General features: G+C 38.6%; 1 protein-coding gene across 2 annotated transcripts in view; it reads left to right on the top strand.

The window, feature by feature from the left end:
• Positions 1-465: 465 nt before the first annotated feature.
• Positions 466-13683, top strand: part of LOC149229439 (uncharacterized) — an 86138-nt gene continuing 72920 nt past the window's right edge. The window contains exons 1-3 of one of the 2 annotated variants that reach the window (XM_089375828.1): positions 466-839; positions 926-1126; positions 2126-2345. In XM_089375828.1, the coding sequence (XP_089231954.1) occupies positions 728-839; positions 926-1126; positions 2126-2345 (533 nt within the window). In that variant the 5' untranslated portion in view covers positions 466-727. The remainder of the gene's footprint in view (positions 840-925; positions 1127-2125; positions 2346-13683) is intronic. The other variant, XM_089375829.1, reaches the window with a different exon arrangement.

Here is a 13683-nt window from a genome sequence, read left to right on the forward strand (position 1 = left end):
TATTTTTTTGTCTTAGGCTTACAGGTTCCATTTCAGCTTGACATTGCAAGACCTGGTCCTTTCTCTGAAGAGCCTTCTTCGTCAATTGCTTTGGAATTTGCACTAGTTGACTCGACATCCTTCGCTGACCCCGCCCTATTATTTCCTTGTACAATATCCCCTGTCCTGTCAGAATGGACCCGAAACCCACATGAAATTCCCTTTCCTGTGTCAACAAAGACATTGTGATAGGGAGGAGCAAAGCTTCCTCCCCCCTATTGGTGCCATGTAGACTCAAAACTTTGCAAACTTTGGATTTCCCGCCTTCTTCCGCTTCAATCACCGAAACCCAAACACACCACTTTATTTTAATTAATTAAAAAAACAATAAATTATAAAAGAAAATCAAATAATAACAAATATCCCACTATTGCACATATAGCTACATGTATAGTCTCGATTAAATCCCGCTCAACTTTCTCGCTTATTCCACGGAATTTTAAAATGCAACTATAAAGTGTAGTAGCCAGTACGAAGATTACACTGATTGTAATCGTTTTAATGAGGTAACTGAAACGCCATCGAAAGAACTCTCGAAGCGTTCCCTCCCGCCAATTGATTCAAATGACATTAAAAGAACCTCGGCTTGAACATATTCGATTTTACCCAAATAAAATTATCTACAGCAGCAACAGACATTGGAGCACAACCACATTAGCAGCAAGCCACTGAAAAGCTAGGCATTGCAATGCAGGACCCATCGTCCATATTCTGCAACCAGCTTCGCAGCTTCTGCGATCATGTTCAGTCAATGTGCAACGATCTCAAGGCTTCCATGCAGCGTCCCCCAATTCCATTCGGTAGCGTAATTATTCTCATTCATCATTTATCAGCTCGATTGAATTCATTCATTCATTCTCACCTACTCGTTCTTATACTGTTTCAGGTTCATCATTAAATTCATCCCTGGAGGGATTGAACCGTCGTTTACAATCAACAAATCAGCAAGTAGAAGCCCTGGAGTCGATGACCATCGATACGATCTCCTTTCAGGAGCTTCTTGGCCACTGCAACCAGATCTACAAACAGAACGAGGCTGCCGTTGCCGTTCTTGAAGATCGGCTCAAAGAATATGGCTACGAACCTGGTAAGGTCACTGCTATAGGGTTTATGATAATCTCATGCATTTTCTTGTCAAAACCCATGGAAATGTGTAAACAAAAACCAGTAGTCTATTATTGTTTTATGTCCTTGGGCTTTACACTGTTCTCTACATTTTACAGAAATACTGTGAAATATATAATCGTGTGTGCAAGTTATTAATTGGGCAGGATAAAGCCCATATCTTTCAGTTTTCTTAATTTTTTTAATTTCCTCGAGGGATTGCACTGCTAAGATCGAACTTTCTTCAGTTTATGCTCAGATCAGAAAGGTATCTATTTCGCCAAATTGCTTGGAATTTGCACCTGGTTTCATTGCCCAATGCATTTAAAACTTATGCCACGTCAATGTGGCACACTGCAACAAGAATTGAATCCTAACGATCCATTGGCAAAATTGCATATGCAATCAATAATTTACTCTTTGGGTATTGCTGAAACTCAATAATCTTTTTAGCCTCATTTTTTTTGGAAGTGCTTTAAGGAACATGCGCCGAGGGACTGCACCTGAAATGGCAGGCTTCCTTTGTCTTAGGTGCAAGGTCCGAGGAGAATCTATTCCATCAAAAAATGCCTAGGACTTGCACCTAGCCTCATTTGTTTGAAACTTTTGCCATGCGGGTGGTGCAGGCCACAGTGAGAACAGAACCTTGGTGGACGACTTGTGAACCAATGTCTATTGTGAATTCTTAGAATTTTATGATTATGGGTTTAGAACATTGTCTACATCCCGTAGAATACCATAAATGTTTATACAACTAGATTGGCTAAAACCCACAGTTTCATAGGATTTTATGGTTCTGGGCGCTTGCTGCTGTATGCATTTGGTGTTGCATTTTGAAGTTCAGTTCTACTTACATGAATGGGTAAGTTCAAACCTGAATTTTATTAGGATTTTATGTTTGCGAATTTACAATAATCTATGCATTTACATCTCATTTTGAAATCCATCACTGTATATGTAATTGGGAATCTCTTGCCATCAGGGGAAAATGACAGTGGTGATGAGCCTTCACCTTCCGACTTAAGCAGTCCAAGAGCAGATAAAGTTTCAGAGCTAGATTCGTTTTTGAATAATTCCCTTTCTATTCAGACCACCTCTCAAGCATTCAATTACAGTACAGGAGCAGGAACTGCATCTTTTTTCTGTTCTACACCAGTATCTGTGAGGGATTGCAGCAGAAATGTTCTTCAAGATGATTTCATGTATCCTTTATTATTAGATCTACATTATTTAGATTTAATGCTCCGTGTAATGGATTTAAACTTCTAGGTTTCTTACTAGTTTTTGGTTTTAGTTCTAATAGCATTGGCTGAGGATATAGTTGTCTAAATCAATCATGTTGTATTTTTTTTTGTAAGTCTAAATGTTTCTATTAATTCAGGAAAAGACTACATCGTTGGGTACATCTTTGCAAAATTCTTCTTGCTTCACTCCCACCGTGTTTTTTTGGCTAGGAGAAAGAAATCATAACACATGTCAAAATCCCAATACAACCGAAACATGAAAGGAGCAAGAGGCCAATATGACCAGTAAACCGATAACACCAAGAAACAACTGATTATCATCTAGGATTGGAGAAGTGAATGGGAGCAGGATCCTTAGGTACATTACCAAGTGAGGAAGGGTGGGTTGAATGAACAACAAACATGAGTTTCCATGTGTGCCAGACAAGCTTCCACTCGTTCTTGTTTTTCCATAAGTCATTTTTGCCTCCAAACCAATGTTTTAAAACCCCGACTCGGGTTCGAAACCGACCGAAGTTCAACTTTGACTCCGACTCGGTCGGTTTGATTTGAATGACTCGATTGTTGTAAAAAATACATTAAATTTTTATTTTTTTATGAAAAACATAATTTTAAAGATTTTTATTAATGTTTCCAAACACAAAGCATTAGAATGTAGAGAGAAGACAACATATGATCAAAGTAGGCTCATGAATATATCCATTATATCAAAATGGCACCTAGTGCAATGTCCAATACATACATGATATAGAGATCAAAACAAAAACACATAACCAAGGAGGCTCTAAATGGCCTCTACAACAAAAGTAAACTGTAAAACATCACTAGTCACCAGTACTATTGGCTACTGCTAGAGAAGCCAACATCATCTGGCTTAGATTCAGAGTCAGATAGGGAAACCCATCGCTCCTCCTCATCACCATCTCCAATTGCAACTGTAGAAGTAGTAGCACTAGTAGGCACAGTAGCTGCACGCTGATATAGACGAGATATGGGCTTTCGTTGTGCCTGGGTAGAGGAAGTGCCTGCAATTGGAGGACTTGGGGTTGGGGTTGGGCCTGGTACAAGTGGATCTGCATTCAACTGAACATTATGTTTAGCAACAACTTCAACAAATGCCTCTATCTGCAAATCCAAATCAATACCAATATCCTTGTTAGAATCAAACTCTAGTGGACGACTCTCCACTATCCAATCTGATGCTGGATCAATATCTTCCAACATAATGGGATCTGTATCTGGTCTTTTTTTCAACAATTGGTTGTGTCTTAGTCGGAGGTTGTATTGGACATAGACTAGATCATTTAACCGTTTTCGTTCCAAACAGTTTCTCTTCTTCGCGTGAATCCTCTCAAAGACAGACTAATTGTGCTCTCACCCAGTAGCACTGCAAGTTTGACTCAAAATATGGATTGCAAACTTTTGCAATTGAGGGCAATGGTTACCAAATGCCTCCCACCATTGTGCTACAAAAAACATAGTTGTGTAATGAGTTAGCTCAAAAAATTATATCCAACTTTCAAAGTATAAACAATTTAACAAAACAAGAATTTGAAAATTGAAATTGTTTGTTTACCTGGCTCATCTGCTTTCCTTGTAATCCTTGCTAGGTTCTTGCCAAAGATACCTGTGGCTCTGCTTAAACAAGTGATTTGTATCTCCAGCTGATCACTCTCCTTAGGGACCATGCGGTCAATGCAGTCAATCAATCCATCTCTAACATCCCTAGTCAAAGCTTTTGCCTACAGAGCTTTATAATGATACCTTGGGTTCAGAAAAAACCTAGCTGCATGTATATGCCGATGGAGTTGATTGTTCCATCTTTCATCAATGATCGCCCAAATGGGCCCATACTTAGCCACTCTATCCTTGTATATTGCCTTTATTTGCTCCTTTGCTTGATCCATAGTTTCATAAATGAACCCCATCCACCAACTGCAACACCTTAACTAGTGGCTCAACAACCTTCACAATCTCTGCTGCCTTTTTCCAAAATATTTCTTCATTAACTTTCTTTTCAAATCTTTGCCATCCTATTTGGGAGACCATTGGCATTCATTCCATTCATCACGGGAAAACACTCTTTGCAAGTTTCTATGTTGGGAAAGCATAGATTGCAATGTCAAAAAATGAGTTGCACATCTAGTGATGGCAGGCCTAATAATATCCCCACCTCCCGTGTGTTTCCTCATCAGGCTCAAAATCCATGAGTGATTGTAGATATATTTTGTTATGCTTTTGGCATACTCTACAGTGTTCTTGACCCAATCTATTTTGCCAATATCCTCAAGCATGAGGTCTATTCAATGTGCAACACATGGGGTCTAAAAGATGGTTTGGTGTTTTTCCTCTAACATTTTACTAGCAAGAACATAGTTAGAGGCATTATCTGTGATGATTTGAACAACATTAGCCACCCCCACCTCTTCAACAACCTCATCCAAAAGCTGAAACAACAAGTGTGCATATTTCACCCTATCAGATGCATCAACTGATTTTAGAAACATGGTTCCCTGTGGGCAAAAGATAAGAAAGTTTATGATGGTACGGTTCCTTTGATCAGTCCATCCATCTGACATGATGGTACATCCTGTTTTTGCCCATGAGCTTTTGAAATCTTTCAAATATTCATCAATGGAGGAAACTTCTTTTTGCAAAAGAGATCCCCTTAACTCATGCATAGTAGGGCCTTTGAAGCCCTTTCCAACAACAAATATGGCATCAAACATAGGTTCATAATATGGTGAACGAGAAGCATTGAAGGGGATATCAGAATCATACCACCATCTAGCTATGTAATCACATGCAGTCTCTCTCAATTCTTTCTTCCAATGGTCATCTAAAGTGGGCTACATATGACTTCTACTAGCTTGAGGACCATGTGCATCTGATGGAGAGGAGGGTGTGAAATAACTTTTGATATCACCCCTCTTTTTCATTTTACCCTTACCCTTTTCTTGAATAGACTCCAAAGAGGGAGGAACATAGTGAAAGGGGTTGGATGCATCAATGCAAGGGATAGATGAAGAGCCCTCATAATCAAAATTGGGGTTGGCAGCGATCATTTGTTGTATACTCCTCTTCCTCCCAATTTCAGCCTCTATTTCTTTTTGCGTAGCTTTTTCTTGCTCAAACTTCTCAAAGTTATCTAGCAACTCCTTCCTAATCTCCCCAATTTGTGCTGATGGTGCTTCACATGGACTAATTTGGTCTCTAATAGTAGCCAAGTGTTGTTTCAGCCTATGAATGCCCCCTCCACCCTCAATTTTTCTATGACAAAATTTGTAATGCATTTGATTATCAATCATTTTAGCATATGCCCAAGTAGCATCTTTCACCCTAGGAGCCATTTTCTGATATTTGGACTTGGAAATGAAAGGAAAAAATCTGAAAAAAAAAATCATTGCTCCAATGTTCATTTCTTTTACAAAAAAGACACTTTTCGATTTCCAAATTTGAACAAAAAAAAAGCAAAAACAGATTTTAGAAGTGAAAAAAAATACCTCTAGGCACAAACCGCCTCCTCAATGCTGCTCCAATGGCAACCCAAGAAGCTCCTCACTGTTGCTCCAATGATTGCCCAAGACTCCTCACTACTGCTCCAAAAACAAACCCCACAAAAACTCTTCACAAATTCTCACACAAATGCAATGAGATAGCTTTGAAGAAATGTGAGGGGGTTGGGTAGCTTTTATAGCCTTGGGAGAGGTAAACAGACTTCAAAATAACCCAAAACCCAATTAGAATCAAGTTAGGGGTCTGTTTTCCCCCCAAAAAAGGTTGGCTAGGTGTGTTTGGGCGTGGCTGGTTGAATTGACCATTTAACTCAGGCTCGGCTGAGCTGGCTGATTTGTTACCGAATCAGGTGAGTCGGTGACCGGCTCGGCCGGTTCGGTAACAAATTGGCCACCGGGCCGTTTTTTCTGCCGAGTCGGACCGGCTGGGGGTTTGGCTCGGTCGATTTGGAGCCGGCTCTATTTTAAAAACGTTGCTCCAAACTAGGGTATCCACACTATCCATCATTCTCCATTGATGAGTATGCAACACATTCTTGAATTTTATGACAATGTTCATATTCTCATGTCAATCATCACTAAGCCGCTCCAGGAGGGTAATTACTTGCGCTATCTGCTCCTTGAAATGGTCCAAAGGAGGCAACAACTCAACAGAACCCGAAAATGCCTCGTGGTTGGGGTCCACGTCTTCCCCAAGGCCACATTCCCTGCCAGCGTTGTTGTCTAGCTAGCCCCGCCGACTCACTCCTCTCCTCATGCAACCTCTCTAGCAGAGCATGGCTTGCTTCCCAAGAGAGAAGCTTGGCCAAAGCTCTGTCCCCCAGAACCATGACACACAACACCTCCAAACACCACAACAGATAAATGAAACCAATCAATTGGTCCAACACTCCCAAGAAAACCCCTTCCCACTCTGTCCCAGAAGAGGCTAAAGGGGCTCAACAACATATTCTAATGAATGATTCAGGGTGGGTTGAGAGCTTCGCGCGGTGGAATTACCCCACACCACCTCCTCTAGCCTCCACACCATAGTCCTCACACCACCACCACCCACCCAACTACTACCTGCCAGAACTTCGGTCGAGGACCAGTCTGCTAAGACAATGCCACCACCACTACCTAGATTTGAATTGAAGAAAAACAATAATAAGGAATGTGTTGAAGAATGTAACTAGTGTCAGTCTTCATAATTGTACATGAGTCATAATGAAATGTATTTATCAAAAGAAAGAAAAAGAATTTTTATTATTAAATAAATTGACTTATTAAAGCATGGGTTTCATGCTTGGGTCAATTGCTTTTAGGTCAAAGCTTCCATTGAAGGCTTCTAGGGTTTATGTCAAGTGTCCTTGTCCATGTCATATTGTAAAGAACCCTTCTTGGGATTTATTTGTCAAAGAAGAATTTTATTTTATTGTAAAATAGGTCAATTAGGCCTCCTCCACCAAGACGGCCTCAAGAAAGGACAAGTCAACCTCAACAAGGGAATTTGACCTCACAAACTCATTATATATTGCATTAACTCGACTCATTTGGTAGCACATCTCTCACAAGTTCGAATTGCAGTAGCTGGGAGTAGAAAAAGTGCAGAGTTCAAGAAGGAAGCTGGAATCGAATTTTTTGGGTTTCTCTCTTTCTCTCATGTGCAATGAAATTTTGCAACTACATTGAAGCTGCGTCAAAGATGTGAAGTTACATCAAGGTCGAGGTTGTGAAGCTACTAGGTTGAAGCTACTGAGGTTGCTAGATCGAAACTGTAGTCCTAAAGCTAGGTCGAAGTTTTGAAGCTGGGGTTTAGAATTCTGGGTTGAGGCTGCATTTGAGAAGTTGGCACTTGGTAACTTTGGAGGAGATCATCTATTAGAAGGAAGAGTTGACTTGGTGGAGGAGGGAGGTCTTTTGGCTTAAGGTCTTGGTCTATCTCATTTGAATTACTGAAGGAAGATTTCTTGATTGGGTTTTCCCCTATATAGGGGTTTTGCCCTGGTTTTGCGCCTACATATGGTCTCCTTGATCTTCATGTTTTGGTTTCGGTAATTGCTTGATGAACTAAGATAAAAGAACATAAGAAAGATAATAATAACTCAAAGAAATCACAAGTAATTATCAACAAGAGAAAATCTTTCTGCCTTTTCGATTTTCCAACATGGTATCAAAGCTAAGGTGAAGAAGAAGGAAAAAGGCAACCTGAAGATCTATTGAAGAAAAGAAGATTGAAGGAAGGTCATCAAGGAAAAGGACTATATAAGAAGAATCTACTATCTACAAGAACTATGTCTAACTCAATGAAGGGAGAAAACAAACTAGAAGGAGCCTCCAACTACAGGGCTTGGAAAAAGAGGATAGATCTCATCCTTGAAAAGAACAAAGTTTTGGATCTTGTTCTAGGAAGAATCAAGAAGCCTACAGATGAAGTAGAGAAATTGAGATCTTGGCAATGAACCTAATAGTGGATGGAGTAAAGGGCAACCTCATTCCATACATATCCAACATAGATTCCGCCCAAGAAATGTATGAAGCTCTATCCAAATTATTCACAATCAAGAAAATTGGTCAAATAGCAAGCCTCAAGAATGAATTAAGAACTATCAAGATGACGAAAGATGATATTGTGGCAAGCAATAGATGAAATTGTACCAGAAAAGGAGCTTGTAGTTGCTGCTCTTTTAGGTCTATTGAAATCTTGGAGTGCATTTGCGTCAGGAATTAATAGTTGGAAGGATACTCCAACATTAGAACAAATGTGGAATGCATGTAGTCAAGAAGAAGCCAGAATATCGTTAGTAAACAACAAGGAGGATGAAGAAGAGAACATCTCAAATGCTTATTCTGCTCATCACAAGAAGAAGGAAACCTTCAAGAAGTTCAAAAGACCAAAGAAGAAAGTAGACCTATCAAAGATTGAATGCTACAATTGTCATAAGATGGGTCATTATAAAAATCTATGTCCGGAGAATCCAAGGAATAAAAGGAGAGATAGGGATCAAGCAAATATTGCCGATGAAGCACCACCTAAGAAGAGCAAGACTGAAGAATCAGAAGACAAGGACTTATACTACTAAGTCCTCTCTCTCTTATCCCTCTTAGTCTTTTGTTTAAGTTTTGAATTGTTTTCCTTTATGTTTTGATTTCTAGAACTTGTAGGTCTAACATGTCTTGTTAGAACACCTTTTATCTTGATAAGTTGTAGGTTTCCCTCAAGTTTGGATTAAGAGGGAGCCTCCACCATTTTACCAAAATATAAGTATTTTGTTCTTTGTTGTTCATAGTTTCATGTTTGGTTTCTTTCTCACATCAAGATTTGTTTGCATTATATTATAACAACTTTCTATGTTTTCTGTGGTAGGAAAGATTGCAAAATACACAATGGTTATGAAGGAGACTTCAAAGGACAAATTTGAAGCATGGAAGAAGTTCTGTTGCAAAGGAAGTTCCTCAAGAATTGATGTCCTACAAGGTTTGTTAAGGAACAACTCGAGGTATGTCTCAGACTATAAGCTTTGCTATAAAGTTCTCTTCATACAAAAGGTACAACTATTCGTCTTTTTAAATTTGCTTTACATTACTGACATCATTATGTCTAGGTTTTGAATCATAAAGATTATTGTTAGTGTGATTAACCATTAGATTGAATCTACCCTCATTATATTATCGTTCTTGTGGAACCCTAAAAACGTTCATTGTAAAACCCTAATCTAAGGGTATGTCGATGCTAATATTGAGACCCTAGTCTACTTAGGGTTGTTGATGAAATCTATAATTCCTATTCTTTTGATGTTTTGGTATTGTTATAGAAACCCTAACCCTTTAGGGTTTGTTGTTAATGTCTATGTTATGTATTGAAACCCTAAATCTTTAGGGTTTATAAGCAAAATCCTTGTACTAGCTAAAATGAGGTCCTAGGAATGAATCTCTAGGTGTATGATTGAAACCCTAGCCTAGAGAAAATTTGTTGTATTTCTAACTTTGATGCTTGTGTCTTGGGTTTACCTAGTAGACATTGATGATAAATGTTAGTACATGAATATGAGTATGCTAACCTAATTATTGATGCTCATGTTTGTGAACTCTAGGGTTTGTAACAAAGCCCTAGTAGAGATTGATATTCTAGGATATGATGATATTGTTTTCCGATATGATTTAGTTTTGATATTAAAACCTATGGTTTGCAACAAACCCTAGTAGAGTCTAACATTGTTGAAACCTTAGATACATGGTAGGATTGTTATTAACTACTAATATCTAAGGCTTTGTGTCTTGAAGATGGAATCTAGGTAGAGTCTGTCATCTATCTTCGAAAATAATATTGAGGCCCTAGATATAATGAGACTGATATCTTGATTGAATTGCTTTAAGTTTTGATGATGTAGTCTAGAAGTTGAGTATGTAACTTTTGTTGATTATAAACTTAACTAAGTTTAGGTAATTGATGTCTAAAGTATTTGATTATTTGATGCTTTCATTATATTGATATAACTTTGATATAGTTAACTTCATGCCTCTGTATATGTATTTGGTTGCACTTGCTATTGAAGATTTCCAGGTACATAATCTTCAAGATATTCTTAAGTTGAAGATGATAATGATGAGCATGAATATGATCAAGATAACCTTGATGTTGTAAAAAGGAATGAAGCCATCATAGATTCTTCGATGTTGATCTCCCTAGGTTAAGAGGAAGCATGGTTAGTAAAAAAGAGTACATCTCCCCAATTAAGAGGGATGGCATATTACGATAGTCATGATAAATTGAAGAAGAAATTGAAGAATGAATGGAAGTACTACAATGTATTGAGGATGTCTTGTTGGTGCTGAAGAAATGAAAGAAGAAAAGCTTCCAAGTAGTCATTAGGTCGATTGAGGACATCAAAGGTTTGTGTTTACTTATATATTTATATTTGAAAGTTTACTGTTGATTGGGTTTGTGTTTGAACAGGTAAATCTCTCCATACGGAAGGATGAACACTCGGGAAGCATGCTTGGACAAATGGATATATCTAGTTTATTAGGGAGAGATGAAGCATTTAATAGTGGATGCTTGGGAGGACATCGGACCGGCCTATGTGTTGATGTCTAGATCCCGAAGAGGGAGGGTGGCCTTGGTCTTGGAGCTCCGACCTTGGATATGCACCTAGATACTTGGGTTGATGGTTAGTTAGTAAGCCTAATGGTACCTAGAGTGGCTGAAAGCTTTAGTCCATCTTAGTCCCACCCGGATAGATTATCTTGGTTAGGAATCTAGTCTGCAGCATTGAGTGTGCTAGAACTCTTCGTGGTTCATTTTGGAGATCTTCCATGTACCTCTAGAGTCTATAGATATAAGTAATTATGAATACCTCCCTAGTTAAGAGAGTGTTGAAGAATGTAACTAGTGTGGGTCTTCATAATTGTACATGAGTCATAATGAAATGTATTTATCAAAAGAAAGAAAAATAAATTTTATTATTAAATAAATTGACTTATTAAAGCATGGGTTTCATGCCTGGATCAATTGTTTTCAGGTCAAAGCCTCCATTGAAGGCTTCTAGGGTTTTTGTCAACTGTCCTTGTCCATGTCATATTGTAAACAACCCTTCTTGGGATTTATTTGTCAAAGAATAAATTTATTTTATTGTAAAATAGGTCAATTAGGCCTCCTCCACCAAGTCGACCTCAAGAAAGGACAAGTCGGCCTCAACAAGGGAATTCGACCTTACAAACTCACTATATATTGGAGAAACTCGACTCATTTGGTAGCACATCTCTCACAAATTTGAATTGCAGTTGCTAGGAGCAGAAAAAGTGCGAAGTTCAAGAAGGAAGTTGGAATCGAAGTTTTTGGGTCTCTCTCTCTCTCATGTGCAACGAAATTCTGAAGCTACATTGAAGCTGTGAAGCTGCATCAAGGTCAAAGCTGTGAAGCTGCTAGCCTAAAGCTACTGAAGTTGCTAGATCAAAACTATAGTCCTAAAGCTACTGAAGTTGCTAGATCAAAACTGTAGTCCTAAAGCTGGGTCGAAGTTCTAAAGCTGGGGGTTGAAATTCTGGGTTGAAGTTGCATTTGAGAACCTGGCACTTGGTAACTTCGGAAGAGATCATCTATCATAAGGAAGAGCTGGCTTGGTGGAGGAGGAAGGTCTTTTGGTTTAGGTTCTTAGTCTGTCTCATTTGAATTACTGAAGGAAGAGTTCTTGACTGGGTTTTCCCCTATATAGAGGTTTTGCCCTGGCTGTGTGCCTACATCTGGTTTCCTTGATCTTTGTGTTTTGGTTTTGGTAATTGCTTGATGAACTAAGATAAAAGAAGAACATAAGAAAGATAATAATAACTCAAAGAAATCACAAGTAATTATCAACAAGAGAAAATCTTTCTGCTTTTTCAATTTTCCAATAGAATGTTCTTGTAGAGTTACCTCGATGCTAGCGAGAAAGTCCCAACACCCAAAGTGTGCACGCACCACCGAGTTGCCAAGGTTGTCACATGATCACTGACTAGTGAAGCGTGCTGAAGAAACTCACTTGTGGGTTGCTATCTCGGGATCCCAAATGTTGACCATCTGTGCTAGCATCTCTCCCCCTCCGCCACTCTAGAGCATGTCACCAGTTGCCCCCACAAAGACATACCAGCTATTGCTTCTCAAACTTGCCACCACGAATACTACGTCAATACATCGAGTTCTGGCTCTAAGCCATCTTGTACCAGACTGCAGAGCCTTCCACTAGCTAACAAAATCACCATAGCACAAGGATGCTAGGCTCTCCATCAAAACTAAAGCCAACATTAAATAGACCGACGTATTCACACTCTGCGCATATGCCTTCACACACTTCTACATGCGAGGTAGGTGCCTTGACACCAACTCGTTAAATGCCATCGAGCCCATATGGGTGGCTGGCGTCCAACGCCTCCCCCGTACTTCTAGGTTTGCTCACACCCCCATTGGGGTATCATGTTGTAAAAATTCAAATATTCTTTTTGATTTGTTTTAAAGCTATTAATTTACATTTCCTCGCATCCATTGAATTCCTTCCTATAAACTGTTCAGAACTTCAGGCTTGTTTCTTTATGTGCATTCCTCTCTGTATTGTATCTTGTTAGTTGCAAGATCTCTTCTTAAAGTAGCCTGTGGTAATCAATTATCGAACAACTTAGGAGTCCAGAACTTCTTTGAATTATACCCTTCTTATTGGGAGTAAAATCTTAGCCAACACCTTCTTTCCAAGGGCAAAATATCCACAACCTCTTCATGATCAAATGCTCTTGAAATTATACGAATTTGGCATCTTGTTGGAACTGCGTTATGACGGACTACTGTTCTTTTGGTATTGAAAATAAGTTCCCTTGAACCTCAAGCACTGATACTTTACTATACACTGTATACAGTATTTAGCATAGTAGCAACATTGAATACTAATTCAATTACAATTTGATATGGAAAAGATATGTAACGAAGAAATCCAGTGTGGCTCTAATGTGGAAGTATACATCTCATAGATATGGATATATGCATTTTATTTCAAATTTTAGAAGAATTTCAGCTTCAAGAACACAAGTCAGAAAAAATATTGTTTGAAAATTGTTGCCATTACTTTATATTTATAGGTGTTTTAAAGAAAATTGTTAATTTTCTTAGGTTTTTGGGTTGTTTGTTTTTTGGGTTTATGAGTCAAAAGGTATTCACTCAAAAATATTAGGACTATTATCAAAGACAATCAGAAGTAAGGTGACTGTACATTATCTGTACAGAATGGATAATTCACTGAATTTTGTATTATCGCCAAATATCCATACAGCAAAGACTA

This window comes from Pinus tabuliformis, chromosome J (genome assembly GCF_031772625.1).
Source record: "Pinus tabuliformis cultivar Carrire ecotype Pingquan chromosome J, CPIR1, whole genome shotgun sequence".
Lineage (NCBI taxonomy): Eukaryota > Viridiplantae > Streptophyta > Pinopsida > Pinales > Pinaceae > Pinus > Pinus tabuliformis.